Genomic DNA, 23520 nt, shown 5'->3' on the forward strand with positions numbered 1-23520 from the left:
TCAGATCAGTTCATGCTTCTTGATAGTTAATATTAAAATGTGCCTTGAGACGTCAAGGGAACTCTACCAGGGCTCACCAGAATGCAATGCATGATTAAGAAACCCAGTAAGACTTTACTGGGTTTCTTAATCATCCCTCAAAGAGATTTTATTTCGTTAGTAATCGGTGGGTAGTGCAGCCCGAATCTTTGTAATTTTGTCTGCGGTAGACATTATTCCAACTTCAATGTTATACACTGTAAGGACCGTCATTGGGTGCACAGTTGTTTTATTTTATAAATGCAGAGAACGCTCACCGTACCGGTGCACCTGGTCCATGCTCAAAGTTTTAATGGAGTCCGAGTTGCTCATTTGCTTTTGTTACTTTGTATTTATGATTTTAGGTACTTTATGTTCTTTGTTGTGTATGTCTGTTTTACTTGTCTGGTCTTTGTGCCTGGATTACATTCTTTTGATTACCGCTATAACCTTGGTTTCCTTGATTACTCTTAATTTTAAGCACTATGTAAAAAACTTATCCTGTTCATCCAATATTTACATGAATTTCGAGGTCCTACCAATAAAAAATATCAAAACATTGGAACTTTCCTATGGTATTGTAATTAAAAAGAAAAAGACAGTCATATATTGCCAGTTCCGATATGCTGTACACGTGTTTCATGGAGTAACAACAGCATTATAATCAAATATATAATAAGATCCCAATCAAAAAATTCATTGTATAAAAGATATAGAAGTACTCTAAACAAGAATATTGAAATACGAAACCAAATCCATCACCAAGGGGCTCAAATATCTGACAACTGCTACCATAACTAGCACCCATTGGGAAGAACAAAAACCTTCTAATTCAATACTGTCATATTGCACAATAGAATTTTGCCGTGGATCACATAACCTATTATGTCACGAAGTTACAGAAATTTTCATGGAACACGTTAAGTTACTAAATCAAGAAGTAAACAGACAAAAATCAAGAAAAGGGGTCAACAGTACGTTCATGGAAACATTCACGTGCTGCTTTCTTTCAACATAAAATTTCAGAGTTCTGAATGACCGATTTATGGTTTGCAAAGAAAGTATATTACTTATCACCAGCATTACATATAGGAAGTAAAACATTCCATACGCTTTCTGCGTTTTATTATAACGTTTATAAAAGACGCCATCCAACAAACAGTGCTGTCCTAAGTTAAAGCTATCGTAGGGAAAGAGATCAATACTAGATACAGAGACTAGGTACTTATATACGGGAGCAAATGGCAATATCAAAAGTATAGAATACCTTTTAAGTCAATATATCAATAACTTTAATGCCATGAATTTATTTGACACAAACCCAAAACTGATAAGGAGTTATGGCCGTTGCTACTTTTCATCACTTAAGATGCACGACGTCTCCATAGAAGGTTTCCTTCCATTCATATGAAAACTTCTTGGACTTCTCCCACATTCGAATTAAACTCTATTCTATACCTCCCACTTTACTGCACTCCCTTTACAAAAATGGTCTGAACAATCCTGTTTCTGAACCTACCCTATCGTTATAAAGACTTGTAGCCATCCATTTGGGTATTGGTTTCTACAGACTTTTTAGACAAGTTTATTTTGTGTTGAAGGTCAAGATCTGAAAAAAAAACGATCATATCTTACACTGCCATTTGTCAAGAAAGCTAAAGATGCAATTAATTTGCAAAAATGCTCCATAACAAAAACGTCTCCCGAATTTCAAAGACAAATTAATACCGGTTATTTCATATTCCTATACTTCAACTATTGCATCCAACATTTTCAACTGTAAACGGCTATTGCAGGTCCTCGAGATTGAAGTTTCGAGCTAAACCATTTGACTGTTCTTGCAAAAACTCTCCATTTAAATATGTTTTTTTTTCGGTCACGTCATTACAAGAGATTTAAACATCATCGAAAACGAACTTCTCAGTGCAGTTCTTTCTAAAGGACCTAAGTTCTGTGAACCATGCTCCAAAAATTGGAACTGAGAACAAGACGACATTGATTAATTCACTGGAGTGGGTAAATGCTATGAAACCTTTAATTCTGAAACGTATGTAAATTTTAAGAAGGTCAGTTTTCAAAGACCCCGATGTAGCAAAAACAACGTCTACCTTACTTGGCAGCTATTTTGGCATACCAGCAGACAAAGCCCAAAAACAACATTGTATTTGCCTACAGAAGCATTACATAGAATGCTTATTATCAGCGGTAGACGTAGAAAATATTAGCAGTAATAAAAAAGATAGTGGAAAACCATTAATCTGTACTGTCCTCTTTTGGTCTCTGTACCAAAGACGTTGATTTTGATCTACCGTCAATGCACTGGATTTCTACTCTCCACAAAAATCTATGCAAACAAGGCTACATAGCTGGATCTGCAAACCTCTTTCAAGACTTTTAACTCCTATACTCACGGCTTTCAAAGAACGTCTCAATTCCTGTCACGTCACTTGTTACTTCCGTAGTAGTATCAATTCAATGTGGATCCTGAAAAAAATCGAAAGATATTCTGGAAATCCTCAATTAAATATTAAAATCAGAATACAAAAGCATTAAAACCTATGATTTTTCATATCTTTAGTCTTCTATTCCCCATACTTAGTTCAAATCACGACTCAAAACATTATTATATATCGTTTTCACTCAAAAAAAAAACAAAAACAAAACAAAACAAAACAAAAACAAAAACAAAAACAAACAAAAACAGAAAAAACAAAAACAGAAAAAAAAAAACAAAAACAAAAAAACAAAAAACAAAAAAAGGTACACCTATATAAAAATATGTATCACAAGTGCCAGAATTTTTAATCGACAACATATTTGTCCAGTGTGTTGGACGCGTTTTTCAAAAAAACGACTGGCATTCTCATGTGAGCAAGTTGTAGTCTTCAACTCGCTGACCTATTCCTCCACTCTTATGAGGCTGACTATATAGCGTGTTTGATCCAAGGAAGGAACATCGTTTAGCTAGATCTCTTGATTTCACTTTCCGCTATGTAGACGAGGTATTACCGCTAAAAATCCGGGGATTTTATACAACTCATTTATCCCAAAGAACTTAAGATAAATGATACTACAGACACTTTGAAGTCAGCCTAATATCTTGATCTATACTTAGGTTTACGATGGTAAAGGAAAACAATCGACAACAAACGCGATGACTTTTCATTCCGTATTGTCAACTTTCCTTTTATCTGTGGAACACTCCTTCAACACCAGTGTATGGAGTTTTCGTATCATAACTCATGCATAATACCAGACCTTGATGTAACTACGCAGACTTTTTGTACCGCGCTAGACTTTTTATCATTAGGCTTCTGGAACAGGGTTATGTTGCTACAAGAGTAAAGTCATCACTACAGAGGTTTTATAGTCGTCATCATGAACTCGTGGATTGTCTTCACCATGAGAACTGATTTGTTCAATGTGTCGTATTTTTTTCCTCTTTCGTCTACCCCGGACATGACCTTTTTATGAGCAATGCGGCAAGTGTTTCTAGAAAAAACAGAGCAGTCGGAGCGCCGCGTTCGGTGGAGGTAGAAAAGTAGTCATTTTTTTGTCAACCGGAAAGATCCGATCGTCACCGATTCTTTTGTGGTGGTGCTAGTATCGTCTTGGCAGTTGATCTTTGTTTACATCGTGCGGCTCTGATAATTGTGTTGCTTTGTCATAAATTATGAGAATTTAGATCCAGATAAACCGAATTGTATAAGAAAACATATTTTTCGAGGTGACTGACATACTGTCAACATTTTTCTATGCCCACATTCTTTAAAATTTACCTGGATAGTCAGGCGCTTCGTCGGCGAGAATTAAGGAAAAAAAATATGGCGGGTAAATACCACTGTCCGACATCACTGACACAATTGCATCCCCGGAATTGTTTTTACAAAGTACGACCATAAGTAGGACGGGAAGATGTGTATGTTGTCTCTCGATTCCAGAAACACCCATTATAATTCTATTTAACTCTAAACATGACCGAAATATAACTAAGATTTTGACGGCCATTTTCACGGCTTGGCACAATGGACGAGCTATTTTGTTTTTGTTTTTCTTTGATGTTTATCAGACAACTGAATGTTGACAGTAGTATCTTTGATATTTAACTGGTTTCCATCTACCTTTGTACGCAAAAGGTGGATATTTGAGATTCTGTTGACTGACGTGTGTTCTCTATTCTAACAAATATACAGGCTTCTTTAATACCATAGAAATCCAGGACAAAACATTCAGCTTATATTTATTTTATTTTGCTAATATATTTCTGGTGTAATTGCCGTTCTACTTAAATGTTTTATGTACATGAACATGCATTAGCATACTATTTAAAATAAAATCTGACAGATGGGATTATTGTAATTGCATTTTTTTTCAGAAAAAGTAGCTACGTGTTGGTTGTTTTTCCTGAATGGTGAGAACTCAAAATCACTCACTCAAACCAGCGATGGACATACTATAAAAAGGGTCCAGTTACACTGTTCGTGAACTAGCATGAACAAAAATTCTGGTTATCGAACTTTTCATCCATTAACAATATATATCACAGAGTAATAAATATAATCAAGGTTACAGCAGTTATAGAAAAGGATAAGGAAATACAAGTATATTTTTACATTTGTTTACCATCACGATCTTAATATATTATCACTTAGTTTCATTAAACAACCAGTTTAAATAGAACATAAAATTAACAGAAGTAAGCTAAGACATACACAACAAAGAAAAAAATACCTGTCAAAAAGTTGTAGATTTTTTTATTTCAAGATATTTTGGACAACACTTCACCACTTATAAATATGCATATGTAATCATTTGTTAAAATAATGAAATTACAAATGTATTGAAGTCTCGTGTATAAAAATTCAATACTAGCCATGATGTATTTCCTCGTTTGTAACATGAATATTTAAGAACAAGATAAAAGTTAATTTAAGGAAATTATTAGCATCTCCAATTTTAAATTGAAAAGAAGCAGTCGTAGTTCGCTCAGGTTCCACATGCAAAGATTTACTATCGACTCATGGTTGTATTTTCAGATTTATAACAAAAATCTGTGTCAGTTTGTTTTTGTTAATCACACAAGTCCATATTTTAAGTTTCTGACATTGAGACACTTCTTATCATGTATGAATGCTGAATGCTGTTTTTTTCGAATACAAATGTACAAGTGTGCACAAGTCAACCATAATTATTTGTATTTTTTTTTACATCAATGTGGTCTTTGTCTATCTAAGGTTACTGGTATTGATGCTACATGCCAACATATCAAAATAATTGTTGAAGAGTAGCTATCCCTCTCACAAAAATAATTCATTTTCACCAATTTGACAGTTATACATTACATTTTATATAGAACTAATATATTTTGATATCTTGTATTTATTACAAATATGGACCTACATTGGAAGGAACAAATATCGAAGAAAGTCCTTTACAGAAAATTATTTCCCTTTCTTATGTACAGAAAATTTATGTCTAACTGTGTAATACATGTATCTTTAAATCCCATATATTAGTAGAAAAAGTATCTATTGACTGATAAAAGGTAATTAAGCAGTAGTTTTATATGCATAATAATGAAAATTATAAAAGAATAACAAATTTCTACAGTTTAGTTGGATGTCAACAAGTGCTCATATTCTTTGTGTGGGTGTGTGTGTGTGTGTGTGTGTGTGTTGGTTTTTGGAGAATATTTAGTTAATGTTTTGAAAGCTCTGATTTGGTCATGCAGATGGACAGAAATTAAAAAGCATAATTCATTTAAACTGAGGATGGGCAAACTCTGACATCTCAATGTATAATGAAGAAATACTTTGAAGGAACAAATAAGGTCCTCTTTAATTTTGTAAATCTCTGGATCTACAGCTCCAGTACAACCTACTTCCCACATATTCTTTTAAAACTGCATTTTTCATAATTTTCATGAATTATTTGTAATGCAGACCTAGCTTTCCAAAATATTAGACGGTTGTTTAATAATTTAACTGGACAAAACAACCAGCGTTTTTAAGGGATTCACAGAGATCACCGCAAAAGACTCCCCCTCCAAATTTATAAAAAGAAATAAATGTTCACGTCAATATGTCCTTCAAGAGTAAAGAAAAAAAAAAGATTCAATCGAGAATGAATTACGAGAAAGGAATCTGATTATGATAGCGAACAAAAAATCATGAAACACATGATGAGCTATTGGGCTTTGGGCTTGGTATTATTTGTACGTCACACTCACATCATGTATCTTTCTTCATAGCTTCAAATCGTTTGTAACATCGTCTAGAGGACCCAACAATCAGCCTGCTTAATGTTCGTCAATCATATTGAAGGCGTGAAATATACCATTACTTTATCTTGCTTTGCAATCGCTTCAAACAGCCGCAAAATGTCGATTTTTCCTCTTCAACTTTCATATTTTCAACCACTTTATTTACTTCGCTTCACATGGAATGATGGGTGGTATTTGGTATTCTTAGAAAGCTCTGCGTCGTTCACATTATTGACCAATCAGAAGGCAGGGGATGCAATTGTGTCAGTTAAATATAGCCCAGGGGTATTCATAACTTGAAAGAAAATAATCACGTCCCCCTTTTTGATATGATCGTCCCGAAAATCGTTTTACCTTTAGGTTCAGTTTTTGCTCTAAAACATATCTTAAGTCTTTGAATATTGTAGCGATTAACTCTGTGAAAAGTGTATTTTATGTTTTTCTAGCAAGCATGTTCACTTCCGGCTTTTTTATAACAAAACCTAAAACAAAAATTACATTATCTCCCCTTTCCCGCGTGACCAATAAGTGGAACTCTCCTTGCAGCGCGGCATTCCCACTGGAGGACGTTTTACCAGTAGGAGTGTAAGCTTTATGTACAGTTTAATTTTTTTTAGGCCATCCCATTTCTGTAGTAAAGACTTTTGTATACTTTTGAGGGAGTATCAACTGTATTATCAATGTCATATCATGTGCCTCATCTGTGACAGTGACACTCTTATTTACTGTGTATTTGTTTCTTATTTTACTGCTTGTTTTTTCGTCATTTTAATTAATGATATTTACGCAGATCTACGCTAAATTAAAAGTTAATATTTTCTATTACATCTTTTTTGGTTAAACTAATTTTATATAATTGTAATAAAATTTAGGTCCTATGTCAGTTTTTATCGCACGATTTATTGCTTTGTGATATCAAATTTAAGCTTAAATTCTAATTCAAAATCATAATTGACAATGGGATATATTTTATAGTGCTTTTTCGTTATCTTATTATTTTTTTAATTTCGTATATTTGTCCCCTATTTCCATGTTATCTAATACGGTTACAAAATACTAGATTAAAATGAAAGGTTACGCCCTAATGTCAACAGCGTTTGCCGCGTGTCGCGAACTTGCATTATTGTTGATAGATTATTACTGGATTAATATACTGACTTGCAAAATAGCGCGTGCCGCTGGCAGAACAGGATATACTTACTCTTCTGTAAGCACCTGCTGTCACGACCGGTTTTTTGTGGGAGTTCATATTGCCAGTGCTTTAGTGTTTTTTGTGACATCTTGTTTTCCTTATCGTCAGTTTTTATCTGTAATCTTTTTTTTTTATTTGATTGTGTATGTAGATCGCCTTTGCTTCATGTGTTCACGTTAAGGCTATGTTTTTTTAGGATCCTGACGTATTTGAGTCACTCCACTGCCGACGTTAATATGTCGATATATCAATAGATGTTTTTTTTTTTCATCAAAAGAGAGACCAATACCTGCTGAATAGTTTTATTGATGATAATATTCTGGATGTTTGTACTCTGGACCTGCTCTGTAAACTCCATAGTCTGATACCTTGGCGTCATGGAAATGGAGAACCAATCTAAACAGAAGAACATGTTAATCTGAGTTATATGTGCTATAAGGATGCTGGTACAAATTCATGAAATAGGAATAGAAGTCGGAGTGTATAGACTGATAATAATAAAAAATGTATTATAACATATGCAAACTGGATACAATGATATGGAAGCCATTTTTTGGTATCCCGCCGTTAATAAATTACGTTAAAATTTGTAAGCTGAGTCTGCCTAAGGAGAAACCTATTGTTAATTAAAAAAAATGTTGACAACGGCAAACAACTCACAGTCTTGATATGATTTATAACATGTTTGTAATATACATATGGAATTTTCTTTTGATCTTATAGTCAAATAACCAACTTAAAACTGTTCACCTTTAAAAACCATGGTCTTACATGACGATTTGATATTATATAATGATTTTCACGTCACTGAAAATAAATCATTCATTTGCTTTACAAGTAAGTAATGGTCTAACATAAAGATTCAAACTTTATTCCATAGTTTAAACCCCGCCCATCACAGTACGTAAAAGGGAGATACATATATGGACAACCACCAATTATGAAGTCAATATCGGGTAAGAGCGCGTTACTACGGCAAATATTGTTTATTTTCTACACAGTAATAAAATATCGTAATCATTTCAAAAATTTTGAGGAACTACTTTTGTACATTTTAATTCATGTTCAGCTTTGTCTTCTTTTAATCCAATTAAGTCTTAATGACTTGTGCTGTAATAAGTCTATCATAATGTTGATTTTATTGTAGAGCTCTAGAATGGCACGCCTACTTCTCTTTTTTATAAGCATCCTTTCGAAGGAATACACTTTTTTCCAAATTTGAAAAGTCACAGTTTATAAAGGTTTCCACAATACACCAATGAATATCCACCACGAATTAACATACACTGTTAATCTAGAATAACATAACAGGAGAAATGTGCCATGTTTTGTCGCAACCTCGAGTAGAGTGTAATTTGTAACAGTAACTTCTATACATTTTTACTGTGTAGTCAAGTATTTGATAGTCACCAATAAACAGATGTGTTAAATAATTATAATCCAATACAAACTGGGTAATGTTCATTCTATTTGAGAAGTTTTTATATTCCATTTCACCGATCAAATTCTGTCCTAAATTTATGACTTGATCGGTAAATAAATTTATCTTAACATCACTCAGTTGTATTCTGTCACCTACATTTACTCCAGTTTCTCGTTTATCACTTCTGGTTAAACCCAAGCGTGTAGTTGAGTGTGATATTATTCAGTTATTATCACCTAGCGTCCAATTATGTGGCAGTTTTGTATTCTCATTTACCTAAAGTACATTTGTTTTGGTAGGTTGAAGATTTTAGTGGCGTAGGTCTGAATATCGTTTTACAATGTTGAAAATACGTTGTAGTTCTGCTCTGGAACGGAGTACGGCTACTTCATCAGCACATGTTGGTATTGCAATATAGATGTTTCCAAGTTTTAACCCAATAGAGTTTCTCTCAAGTTCTTCAAGTAGATCTTGTAAACATGTATTATTTAGAAAAATATAGTTTAGAAAAAGTGAGTCGATCAAATGCCTTTTTTGTTTTTTTTCCAAATCCTTTACTGTGATCTCCCTTACATTTTACTTTTATAGTTAATCCTGTGTATAGATCTCTGATAATCAATAAAAAATCCGGTTGTACACCTTTATCAAGTAATTTGCTGAATAAGAAGACTATTTAAATGTCTACCCCGGACTTGACTTTTTATGAGCAACTCGGCGAGTGTTTCTAGAAAAGCAGAGGACGCTTACCCTACCGGTGCACCTGGTCCATGCTCCCAGTTTTTAGTGGAGTCCGAGTTGCTCATTTACTTTTGTTACTTTGTATGTATGATTTTAGTTACTTTATGTTCTTTGTTGTGTATGTCTGTTTTCCATGTCTGCTCTTTGTCCCTGGATTACATTCTTTTGATTACCGCTATAACTTTGGTTACCTTGATTACTCTTACAATATATATTTACTTATTTCCTCTTATGCAGAGATTTTCACATGAATAATGAAAAGGAAAAACGATTATTATTATATGAATCACATAAAAATGTACTAAATATCAGAAAAAAAATAATGGGAGTGAATCGCTGAAAGTTACACAGGAGGTGGTAAAAAATGTCCTTTATGGAAAGTTTTGTACATTCTGAAGGTATACTGTAAGCAAATTTTATTGAAAAAGTCAAGTTCATCACTTTCTAGTTCGAAATCAGTATTGCAGGATAAGATATTAACAGGGAAGTTAACAGGTGCTACACTGTCTAGGTTTACGCTAAACTGAATTGGACTAATGTTAATAATGTCTTTCCAAAGATCATCACGTTCGTCGTTCAATGTACTACATGAGACTAAGATGTGTTCTACGATATTTGAAAATAACATCCCACATCGATCACAAGGTAATATGTTATCGTCTTGTTTAATAACGGAACATAAGTCATCAACATATTTAGCTGCTTCTCGTTGTTCTGGGTAAAGGTTTGCTATAGTCCAGGCACGGTGTGGTTTAATTTCGCTTTGTATACATCTGGATAGGGTAAAATCCTCGTCGCTTGACAGCATCGAATACCACTCAGAATGTTCAGTCTTTTTATCTGATCCCTGACAATAGCTGACCATGTTTTCTTTGATGGACATTTACCAGAGTCCAAAAATGTAACAAGGTGTTCTGTCATATCGTATTTATGAGCTAGTCTATACACGTCAGGAATAAGACCCAAGTTTTAGAACATTTATATTTGAATTCGAATAGCCTGGTCATCATAATCCTTCTAGGGAATGCATTCGATTTTAGTCTACATATTCTGCCAAAGAATAATAACTTGCATTTATCAATGTAACACTCGATGCTGAACTAACCTAACAAACTTGTACAATTGTCCGAACATGTCCGTTTCGAGAGTCCTTGTAACGTTTTACATGCGAATTTATGTGACCGGTCAAGCATCTCAGTTTCAGATTGAGTTAAGCTTCTCCAAAGTTCACAACCATAAAAGACTTTGTGTAACATAACTGTTAAACTATCTTTGAACAAGTCAGTGGGTTTACAATTGACGAGTGAATTCCAGAGTTGATAACGGACAACACGGATCAGCGCAAAGACCGACAGGCATTGAAAGTTTCGTTCGTTGATTTTAAAGAACTCTCCAAAGAGTAATCAACGGAACCAATGTTATAGCGGTAATCAAAAGAATGTAATCCAGGGACAAAGAGCAGACATGGAAAACAGACATACACAACAAAGAACATAAAGTAACTAAAATTATACATACAAAGTAATAAAAGCAAATGAGCAACTCGGACCCTACTAAAATCTGGGAGCATGGACCAGGTGCACCGGTAGGGTAAGCGTCCTCTGCTTTTCTAGAAACACCCGCCGAGTTGCTCATAAAAAGTCAAGTCCGGGGTAGACAAACGAGGAAAGGAAAACTATGACCCGTTGAATAAATCAGTCTTCATGGTGCAGATGAATACACCATAACGACCCACGAGTTCATGATGACCATAAAACTTCTGTAGTGATGACGTCAATCTTGTAGCAACAAAACCCTGTTCCAGAAGCCTATTTGTTAGAGTTCTAGCGCGATACAAAAAGTCTGCGTAGTTTTGGCAAGCTCTGGTATAACGTATGAGTTGTGATATGAACACACCATACGCTGGTGCCGAAGGAATGTTGCCACAGATGAAAGGAAAGTTGACAATACTGAATGAAAAGTCATCACATTTGTCGTAAAGTTTTGTCAATAGTTTTCCTTTTCCATCGATGTCTAAGTGTAGGTCAAGATATGAGGCTGACTTTACAGTGTCTGTAGTATCCTTTATCTCAAGTTCTTTTGGGTAGATGCAATGTATCAAATCCCCAAAATTAGGATTGTTTAAAGATAATAAGTCATCTATATAGCGGAAACTGAGATTGAAGGATCTATACAAACGATATTCGTTCTTTCTGATCAGATCAGCTATAAAGTCAGCCTCAGAAGAGTGAAAGAATGGATCAGCAAGTAAAGGAGCACAATGTGTTCCAATAGGAATGCCGACCGTTTGATGAAAAACACGTCCACCACAGTGGACAAATATGTTGTGGATTAAGTATCCCAACATGTTTAGAAGAAGTAACTAAGGGTATTGTGTCACCATACAATGTTAGTTTTTTTTAATCATTGCGGGGATTTACACCATAATGTAAAACTTGACTTTTCGAGGGAAAGAATTTTAACGCCCATGAAGTGCTATAATGTTCACATAAATCGAAGAGATTATGCATTTCGTGTTCATTTGATGATATCAGAACTATATCGTCTGCTTGCACAGAAGTGCTGACACAAATGTCAAGTAACATAGCACCGCGTTTTGACCAGTCAATATCATGAAGTAGATCATTAATGCAAACAAGGTAAAATAGAGCTGACAAAACACCACCTTGTCGTACACCATGTTCAAGAGGAAAACAACGAGACATGTTGTTTCGAAACAGGACACAACTGTTCATGCCACTGTGCGTGTTATCGATCAAAGTGTTCCCGTGTATACCATGTCTATAAAGTTTCAGTTACAAGGCGGAGTGCCACACTGTGTCAAATGTTTTCATGCTATCTAGGAGGACGACACAAACTTTATTATGACGTTCGATGTAGTGATAAACAACCTCTTGTAAATTGAAAGAAGCAAACATGCTTGAAAGTTGTTTCTCGTGAGCCATTTGTAAAGGGTGTGGAAAGTTTCTTTTCAGAGAATGAAGGCGTGTTACTAAGGTTTTTTCAAAAAACGTTTGAGATAGAGCATATTAATGATATTCCACGGTACGAATTAGGATCGCTTTTCTTTTTATTACCGCCTTTAACAAGTGGAATAACTGCACTAGTCTTCCAGCACAAGGGAATATAGCATGATTCAAGTATTATGTTGAATAAGTTACACAGGTGTTTTATAAGATTCTTTCCGCCGTATTTGATGTCTTCGTAGTGTGGTAGCCTGTTTTTTTACTGTATATATTATGTTTTATTATATTTTGACAGTATTGTATTGTAAATTTATGTTTCGCATTTATTGCATTCTTTATATGAATAAAGATAGTATTTGATGAATATTTGAATTATTAAACCTATTTGGTTAATTGTTTTATTTGACGATTTACGCTAACTGGACTTGTGGACAGACGACGAATTCTACTGGTTTGTTAAGTTTCATTTCTTCTATATTTAACTTCAAAGGTTTCGAGTTAAATCTTCATGGTTGATTAGACCGCATACTTTCTTTATTTCTATTGGTCATTTTCTTTTGGCGGTAAGATTCTTTTGTTCTTTATTCGGAGACGCACTTACTGTAAAACTTTCATTGGTATAGGATTGGAAAAAAACTATCCAGACGAGACTATCTACCATTTGTGATATTTCTTGTGTTCTTGTTTATCTGAGACATAGGAGTCTATTTCTTGAAAGGTCAGTTTCTTTCTCTGTTATTAATATTTCGTTAATAGTCCAGAAAATAGTATTTTAGCCGGCATGAGTTATTTGCATGAGACGGTTCAATGTTAGAATGGCGAATGCGAGATGTGCGCTGTATGAATGTTTAAAATGCATAAATTTCTAGATAAAGAATATGTTGACATTAAATGAGCATTATTTCATTTTTATTCATATTTTTCCTAACTAGAGTATTAGCGAATATAAATAGGATATTTGAATAAATTGCCGTATGAATGAGGATTCGATTCGAGTGCTCCTGAATGAGTGATGTTAATATTCTATCTTTTAAAGTTAGCGCTACGAAAAACACTTTATTTAATTGTGGTCAATGTTATTGTTTCCTTAGGAGTACAAATCAAGTATTCACGGGTAAATGAATGAATACAATCTATTTATAAGTGTCATTTGTTATACAGGTACTTTTCATGATGAACCATGGGATGATATTGATGTAGATTTTTAAGATTCAGGATAGCCTTTGCACCTTGATGTGAGGTAGGCAGTGTATTATGTTTGTTTTAGTTATATTTTGTTAATTTGCTATGGTTTTGGCCTATCGCATAACTTTGCAATCAGCATTATGTTTTTATCATTTTGTTAATATTTTGATTGAGATTCGTATTGCTTGGCAATCGTTATAATTTTCATGCCTGATTTGGTAACACGCAAATTTGCGAGTCATTAACATATTTCAAGAGTTTTGAGGTCATCGTATAATATACTGATGAGACCGTACTGAACTTGCTACTTTGTATTTATTACTGTATTTGTTTTATAGGGCCTATTTCCTGTATTTGATCCCGTGTTGTCGTATACAGTAGAATAAAACGAATCTTAACCTTTGATGTCTTGATGACTCTATATTAGCCCATTCTAAGAGCTGTTACAGTAGGATATATTATCCAAAGCGGTATATTTGTTGCTTGGCAGATTGCTACAAATATGATATCTTATTAACGGTAAATCGCTCAATTTGATATCATTAATTTGACAGTGCAGACGAATTTCACGAACAAGCTCATCAATGGAATTGATGTTTTCTCGATTTGTTAACGTGTCGTCAAATTTGAATAGTGATTCAAAATGTTCAGCCCACGCATTACATATGTCATTATCGTTAGTGTGTGATACACCTTTCACGTTTAGCTCACGACAGATAGTTTTATGTTGTCTTCTACTTTTTAAAATGGACCACATGTACTTTTGATCAGTTTCAACAGAATCTTCAATCATTTTCCACCACTTTTGCAAATGTTCATTATACGCGTTGTCCAGTTGGTGTCGGAAATCCCTCTTAGCGTTCTTATAGTTTAAAAAATGTGCATCATTACGACCATGAACTTTGCCATTAAGAATCCATTAAGAATCCATGCAGTTTGTTTTTCTCTCATCGTTTTTGGTAGACATCAACAGTTTCAGGCGAGGCAGAGTGTCGTTTTCGGCGGACTTGATTGCGTCAACTATACTTTTATAGTACACTTCTATATCATCCGGGGAAGCAGCGGCTGGAGCTTGAACACACCATAAATTTTGAGACAATGCAAACGAGTAGTAAATTAAAGCGTCTGAGGTTTTAGCTTTTGACCAAGTAACTTTCTCACAAGCAAATTCATTAATAGTGGCACTATTTGAGAACGGATTTGAGTCTGTCATATTGTCATAAGCACATGCTATTGGTTTATGGTCCGAAACATTGTACATATGGTCATCGTCCGTTAAAAAAAACTTTACTAACATCTCGCAAATTGTCTCTATGATTAGTTATGTGATCAATTACAGAATTTGGACCGTTAGAGTATGATTGGAAAGTGTGGGTAGGCCCTCTAGCAAATTCTGGAATGTGAAGGGACACCTTATTGTTTTGAAGCAATAACTCTTCCAATAGGCTGCTCCGAGATACGGGGCCCAGACACTTTACAATGGAAATCGCCAAGCATAAAAACTGTCCCGTGGTTAGATAATGCACTGTAAATATCGAAAAGGTATTCGAGTTCGCGGATAAATAGATCATGTGGTTGTATGACAGCAGGTACACAGACAAAAATAAAATGCTTGGTTCATTTGGAATTTTCAGTTCTATAACACATATTCTGCTACTGTCTATGTCTATTTCGTATATAAAAAGATATAAATGTTTTGAAACTATAACACTCACTCCACTACGGGCATTGTATCTAAAATTCTCGGGGAAAAATTCATCAACGCCATTCCCATAAGCTTTATAACGACGACTGTCAATAGTGTGAAGAAAATCAAATTGTGATTTACGTAACCAGTGTTCGGACAATGCAATAATATCAATGTTGCTTTTCTGTAAAAAGATAGGGAACAGCTTACATAATGCCTCTACAGTTCCGACAAGCAATATCAAGTTTCATTGTCTAGTTACTGTATATCTGTGTAGTTATTTATGTCCTAATTTTTCATTTCGAAAAACAGCCAAAGGAAGCCAATTTTTCATGAAGATACCTTCAGGCCAGAAAGAGGGTTCATGTAATTTATATTCGTCACATTCGTCAATGTTAACTTGAGCGGAGGCAATTCCCCTGTTTGACCTGTCGAAGTAACGGAGATGTGTTACTCATACACCTTTCTCTAAAAGACGAAGTGTATTTGTTGATACCACCAACATAGAAACGACTTATTTTACGCTTTTCTTTTCGCACATAACTGCAAAATTTGGAAGAACTTATAGGATAACATGCTGATGTCGGAAAATGCACTGGGATACCTTTATTACTAAGACATGTATCATTTAAAGGTTCAGACATATTTTCCCTCCAGTATTCACAAATATCAACACGCTGAGCATTAGTGGGTATGTCCCTTATTCTTGTATCGGAAGACAGTTTTTACACGAGTCAGAGAGTTTTCAGACCTAGGAGTTTCCAATGGATCATTGCTGTGCAATATTTGCGGGATGTCAGAGATTCTGGCATTTACAGATGAAACGCAGTGCGTAGATCGTCCTTGTGATTCTGGGATATCAGAGCGCCTAGAATAATCAAGTGATATAAAGTTTGTACTTCTTTTGTTTGGTGGCGGAAAGTCAGAACATTAGACATTGTCTGATGATACAAGGTGGGTATTTCTTGTTGAAGAATTGAACGTAGACTTGGTAGTATGGTCGACTCCTTCAAGCTCAAATTGATTAGGTTTGGTCTTTAGAATTTCAGCATTCATAGTGTAACATGATCTCACCAATTCACAGTTCAATACATCCACTATATATCAACTAAAACGCCAAAACTTTTTTTCAGTATTAACAACGACCATATATATCAGGGACAGATAACCAAAAAAAAAGTAATTTGTTGAATAAGAAGAATATTTACAATGTATTACGACAAGGATAAGCTTCTGATATTAAAAGACTAGCCAATGATGGGCATTATCCTGGAGGAGAGCCAAATTGTAAGTTACATTGCAGGTGAGAACCTAAATTAAGTCTATTCAAGATACAATATTCATGTCTCAGTTGTCTAAGAATAGATTTTAGAGTGATACCTCGATAGCTGTTGACAAGACTTTGTCCTGTTTGAGAACTGAAGTTACTAATCCAGTTTTAAATCAATCAGAAACTGAGCTATTCATGAGTATTTTGTTGAATATTTTAATAAATATGGAGTAATCACTTCCTTAAAGTTTTTTAAATGTTCAGCTGACAGTTCAAATTCATCATCAGATTTTTCCAGGATTCAATTCATCAATAGCAGTTTTCATTTCCTTTTCATTATAGGGGTCTAAAGAAGGAGAAAAGATTCAGCAATATTCTGTTGTTTTTCGATGCCAAAGATGATATCAAGTCATTCGGAGAAAACAAAACTTGTGTCAGTATCACATGTATCAATGTTTGAAGGTGTAATTACTGCAATAACTGATTCATTTCCAACAGGTACATGTAAGCATTTAATTTTAGTAATGTAGTTTTTCGGCCATAGAATGGAGACACCCGCCATAGAATGGAGACACCCGCCATTAAATGGAGACACCCGCCATAGAATGGAGACACCCGCAATAGAATGGAGACACTGCCATAGAATGGAGACACCCCGCCATAGAATGGAGACACCCGCCTGTCCTGTAGATAATTCGCCAGTCTAATAGATCATTGCTGTCATGGCACCAAGTGAAGTCTGGTGGAAAATTATATAGCAGATGTAATTAGAAGTTCCATAAATATGTTCTTGAAGACATATTATACTTAACTTATTGCCAAATTAATGTAGAAAAACTGTATTTGATTAACTCCTTCATTGTTACAAGTAATTACATTGACAGTCGATTCTCTGCTTGTACCATATCCTGCAGAATTATCGAAATCTCCGGTATTAGGTTTGGAGTCATGTTTTTTTTTAGAAAAAGATTAAAACCGTGATCAGGTTCCTTATTGGTAAAATTGATATGTCGAGGCAAAGTTTGATGAATGTATCGAAAGTCTTACTTGTAAAACAATGAATTAAGCGGACACGATTTTGTTAATAATTACAATGAAATAATAAAATGAAGGTCTGAAACACAACACTTCCTCTTAAGACTGAATACCAACATGCCAAATATCAAAAGCCTGCATGTATATTGCAAGGCAACAAACGTGGCTGGTCTCGGACGGATGGACGGACACACAAAAAAAAACATATCACAAACAAGAGACAACCCAGGAGTCTGCATCGTTTACCTGGTTAAACATTGCTTAAAAAATCCCCCACCAGTTCTATGCAGAATACCACATGGAATATTCAAGTTTGTTTTCAGTTTGTCATGTTGTGTCAGAGGAGAAAAGTTTTGAAAAAAATTGTTAACGGCGACGATGACGCCGGACGGACGCCAGATGATGGCAATATATCACATGGCCTTCGGCCAGGTGAGCTATAATAGGGCGATCGTCATTTTTCAAGAAGTTCGTTACCTTGACTTCGGAATGTTAAGAGCTTTTGTGAAAAATTCCTGAAACTGTGCTGTGTATGATGGGTTGATTGTCTCATTAAACTTGTTTGCTGTATCTATATCAACGAAAGCCATTGGATCGCGACTGCCATTATGAAACATCCTGTCCCCTGTTGTCACGGAAACGTAAATAATCTAAAACATTGTAAACATAGACAATTGAGTAAAGTTCAAGAAAAAACACTTTCATAAAATAATTGACAAACCAAGTGTTTGTAAACAAGAGGCTACCAGGAGCCTGAATCATTCACCTGGTTAAAGTTTGTCTTTCAAGGGCAATAAATATAACAAGGAGATGTCCAACAGTTTTGAATCAAGAATACTTTGGTAGAACTTATCATGAATATCATTTTAGCAGTTGAAAGTTTCTTTCTATCTACTATCTAACTTTAAAGTTATTGGCTGAAAACTGTAAAAAAAAATACACCATATCTCATCTTTCAAGGGCAATAACTCTTACAGGGAGTCGCCTGACAACTTTGACCCCTAATGACTTTTGAAGGCCTTATAATAAGGATAATTTCAGCAATTGAAAGAGTTTGGCTAAACCTAATGGTTTTAAAGATACATTTGTATATGCTAAAAACTACTGTCTGACCTCTTTGTTCATCGAAAAAGGGCAATAACTCTAACATGGCTTAACAGAGTAAAACGAAAATTTGACCGTGATTTATTTCATCGTGCGTAACATTTTAATTCTGTTAAAATGTGGCTAAATCTAATAGGACACCCCATGAAACATTCATACCAAGTTTGGTATCAATTGGTCAAGTAGTGTCAGAAGAGAAGAGTTTTGAAAAATTAATGACGACGACGACGACGGACGCCAAGTGATGGCAATAGCTCACTCTGCCTTCGGCCAGGTGAGCTAAAAATCGCAAGTAATGGTAATTGATTCTAATATGTAAAAGTGAAAGCTTAGAAACATGTGCGTCATTCAAACCAGAAAATTTCATGTTAGGATACCAACAATTACAAATCTTAATATATTACAAAGTTATGATAACCATGTATTACTCTGAGGAACCGTGATGAAAATAAGGACAGAATTCTCGAATATTGACTGAAGACCAAAAGATATATAACTCACTTCAGTGGGGTAACCAACCACCTCAGACACTTTGCTCGTCACTTGCTCCTCAAAATCATCTGGTACTTTGTCATCTTTGATGTTTGTATGGATGATAACTTTTGGCATGTTTCCAACACAAACTGGTTTGATGTTTCTATAATACATAACATTATATATGGACAAACTTCGTGTATAGCTCAGAGACGTAGCACCAGAATCTCGATTGGTATGGCAGAGGAAACCAACAAATATGTTTGAACTTGGTTGTTATAGTTACCAAGTATAATACTCTTTTTTTTCTTTTTATTTCGATCTTTTTTTGTTTTTTTTTGTTTTGTGTGTTTTTTACAAGAATTTTAGATACGGCATGCTGTACTACAATAAATTATCGAAACTCTTCCATTAGAACCTTCCACACCAAGCTACGTCCCTGTAGTCAGTTATAGCTTTATTTAAGTTACTTCTACATGACTTGTGTGGTTTCAAAAGTTAACAGTTTTGTATACAAATCAAAATGCTGAATGTTTGCATTTACAATGTTTACGAGTTAAAAGGGGCCATTTAAAAAAAAAAAAACAAAAAAAAAACGGGACGCTTCCTGAAATTCGCTGTTGCATCGGGAATTGAAAACAAAAACAACACCCCTTACACACATTTATTGACATTTTGACTTTTACGTCAAATTTCCTATGACATATTTATCCTATTACTAACCGTATACTTTTTAAACCATTTACTGCAAACTGTAGCTTTCCACTTCCAAAAATATACGTCACCTTAAAAGTCTAGTATAACGTCCCGAACCTGTAAACTGACAGCGCCTATATTCAGTTCGACACCATTGAAAATCCCTTAAATATACCATTTGACATAAATCGGAACAACTTAAATAAAATCTTCTCTGTGTAAGTTGGTCAATTTATAATCTTGGCAATTATTACTACAGATTAATTACAAATGCCAGTGAAGTTTAATAAATACATACCTGCAAATTTCTGCTTTTCAAGGATGTGTAAACAAATGACTATCTTAGTGTACACGAATAGATTAATTCTATAAATAAACTACTTTAAATTGATTATGGTATAAATATAGATTTTTCTATAGTCATGTTGTGTAGTTTTAAATTATTTCTCCACTCTTAGCTGAAAGGTTTAGATTTTCAAAATACTGTACTAAATATTTTAATTGAAAACATCAACATTAGAATCTTTTCGAAGTATACATGTATAAATAAAGATGCCTGAAAAGGACTTTGTTCGATTTTCCTTTTTAAAATATGGTCATTCTTACAGGGCTTAGAGCGATGCTGACCTAACGTTTTGGGAGAGTATATCATAGGTATTTTATAGATTATAAAAGTTATTTCCAATATAATTTGATTTAATTTGATACAAGCCTTTTAGCCTATTAAGATATGTAATGGTCCCTGTGTAGTCATAAACGTTGATAGGTCCACGGTCCACAATTCAAATAGTTCTAAATTACAAAATAAAATAAAGCTTTGATGAAGGAATAAATCTGAATTTTGACTGGGATTGATTAAAAAATCAAATTATAAGATGTGTTAATGGATGGAGCGTGAACTGCCAAAAGTGTTTATGTCGCATAACTTGGTCATAAACTACATACAAATATTAAATGTGCAGCATGAACTATAAAACAATTGTGTTGTCATTATAATACAATAGAATGAACTGAGCATTGTGAAATTCAAAAGCCCCATGACACTTCTGTCTTTGTATTAAACTTGGTAGAAACTGTGGCTCGGATTTCGACCGTTTTTGTTTAGAGTATTCCTTGTACAATTTCGGAATAAGATCTTCTTACGTGTTTGGTTCTAAAGTCCATGATGAGAGGTTAATCAAGAACGTGTACAACGAATTGTATTTGTCTGCATGGCGTTTTTATGAAATTGTTTTAGTGGAGTCCGAGCTGCTCAGTTACATTTGTTACTTTGTTGTCTGTTTTCAGTGTCTGGCCCTTGTACCTGGATTACATTCTTTTGATTTCCGCTAGAACCTTGGTTCCCTTGATTACTCTTTAATCAATGTTTACTAATGGGGTGGATGTAGAAAATACAAGCATTAACAATACTTGTACTGCTACATTTGTGCCACACTTAGTTGAAAACCTTAAATCCGTTCTATCCTCTTTCCATCTTTCTACAAAACCCAAACGATGATTGTGATCTTGAGTCCATGTATTGTATTCCTATTGTATTCCTGGACTCCATATAAACAACACTCCGTAGATCTAAAAACGTCTTTCAAATCTGGAAATATGAATACTTACAACTGTCAGGGTCTCAAGTCTTACTACGACACTTGATACTTTCGTAATGGTATCAATTACATTTTTGTTATATTTTGGAGTCGAAAGTTCATAATCAAGAAATAATTCAGGGAAACCTCAATATATTATTTTCTATTACGCGCTGGCCATCTATGTCGCATTGCTTTACCCAGAGCGATAACAAGGGATTAGGTGCAGACATAAATGGCAGCCTGTGGTTTAGCAATGAAATATTGGAGTTTCCGTTAATAATTTCGATTCAAATAGGACTAGTTTCTTCATATTTTTGAATAGACGCTGGCGTTTACGTTGCACGAAATGTTGGTCATGTGTTTATCACTTTTTTGGCATGGCTGTGGTCTTAAGAGTTTTGAAGCATGTCATATTAGAATCGGAAAATAACAGCATTTATACCTTTAATTTGTCAATTATGTGTTTTTCTTAAATTTTATTCTCCATACTCCGTTGAAATTTCAATTTAAAAGCATTATACATTGTTCTTAGGCTAAGAAAGATGGAACACCTAGATATAAAAAACACAGTATTTGGCTGATATCCGTAATACTAAAACAGTTACAAATAAACTTGTAAAATGTAACAGACGCTGTAAAAATGATTGAATTATTAATTTTCCTTTGAGTTGGACGTGTTTTTAAACAAAATATTGCAATGTGAATAAACAGTCTCCGGGGCAAGTTTGAAATTCCGGTGAGTGTATAAATGATCTTCGCTATTTTAAGTCGCAGGAAAAAAGTTTTTGCTAGAGATGATGCACTAACATTTTAGTGAAAAAATTACATAAGTTACATATTTACCATGCTTACCATCGACGCACAATAAGCATTTAAAACATATTTCCTCTGTGAAATCTCATTTCCTTTAAGGAAATTCTGATTTTTTTCCTTAAGGAAAAACTATATGTCAAATTTCCTCATAGGAAATTTTATAATGAGCATTTTCTCTTAGAAAACACTTTTTCCTTAAGGAAATTTATTGAGTTGAAATTTCCTCTAAGGAAAAGTGTTTCCTTAAGGAAATATATCAAAATAAAATTTCTTTTGAGGAAATTCCATCACTTAAAATTTCCTTAAAGGAAAAACTAGGGAAGAACTTTTTTCCTTAGGGAAACTTATCATGTCAAACTTTCCTAGAAGGAAATTTCATCTCATCAAGTTTCCTTTGAGGAAATTTTCTAACTTGAAATTTCCTTAAAGGAAAAAAAAGGTCTTCCGAAAATTCACCAAAACAAAATCTCTTTTGCAAAAATTCTATCTGAGGAAAATAAAACTTTAGAGCAACAAGCTTCAAGTAGAAGTTTTATTTTTAGAAAATTGTTTAATATTTGTACATTATGTATATCAACACTTTATATTTTTGTGAGCTGAGCATCAAACTTGAGATTATTTTTTTTGTAGTATATATACACTTAAACACAAAGTGTATTTTTTAATTTAAAATTATTAATTGTGCTTGTTACATCAAAACAAGGAGTCATTTTGATTATATTTTAAGTGATCGGTCTATAAATGGATAATAAATATAAACTATAAATTCTAATAAGCATTCAAAGAAATGTCTTGTTGGGTTTGATGGTTAGCAGATTACTGACTGAGCTTGATCATCTTAGCTGGTGTGTCCTCTGAGATTGTTTAGGACAGTGCTGTAACAGTGGATCAGTGGAGATCAACCACGAGACGGAACTACAATGTAGTTTAGCCTTGGAAACATTTTGTTTCAGGTAATTGGTTTGATCAATATCTGCTGCTGGTTTGTGCAAGATGTTATAACACAGTCACACTGGAGGACTGCTGCAACCTTCTTCAACAGTTTCCTGTGAAGTAACAAAGTAGTGGTTTTAAATA

General features: G+C 34.2%; 2 protein-coding genes and 1 long non-coding RNA gene across 3 annotated transcripts in view; 1 reads left to right on the forward strand and 2 right to left on the reverse strand.

Moving 5' to 3' along the window:
* The window catches only part of LOC148609498 (nitric oxide synthase, inducible-like), a 33084-nt gene extending 26595 nt beyond the window's left edge, over positions 1–6489 (reverse strand). The window contains exon 1 of the mRNA XM_088596379.1: positions 6248–6489. The gene's annotated coding sequence lies outside the window, so the exon portion shown is untranslated. The remainder of the gene's footprint in view (positions 1–6247) is intronic.
* A 1271-nt stretch (positions 6490–7760) lies between these two features.
* Positions 7761–20427, reverse strand: LOC148609499 (MIF-like protein mif-2). The gene is made up of 4 exons (XM_088596381.1): positions 20349–20427; positions 19382–19517; positions 18254–18426; positions 7761–7868 (listed from the first exon to the last, which is right to left on the reverse strand). Exons 2-4 carry the CDS (start codon positions 19487–19489, stop codon positions 7775–7777), a joined length of 375 nt encoding a protein of 124 aa, XP_088452507.1. The 5' UTR covers positions 19490–19517; positions 20349–20427; the 3' UTR covers positions 7761–7774.
* LOC148609500 (uncharacterized) lies at positions 13183–14186 on the forward strand. The gene is made up of 3 exons (XR_015924823.1): positions 13183–13317; positions 13761–13839; positions 14123–14186. It is a non-coding gene; the product is annotated as an uncharacterized LOC148609500 (long non-coding RNA).
* Positions 20428–23520: the final 3093 nt, after the last annotated feature.

The sequence above is a fragment of the Perna viridis genome, chromosome 8 (assembly GCF_037379345.1).
Source record: "Perna viridis isolate PV_CMFRI_1.1 ecotype Kerala chromosome 8, ASM3737934v1, whole genome shotgun sequence".
NCBI lineage: Eukaryota > Metazoa > Mollusca > Bivalvia > Mytilida > Mytilidae > Perna > Perna viridis.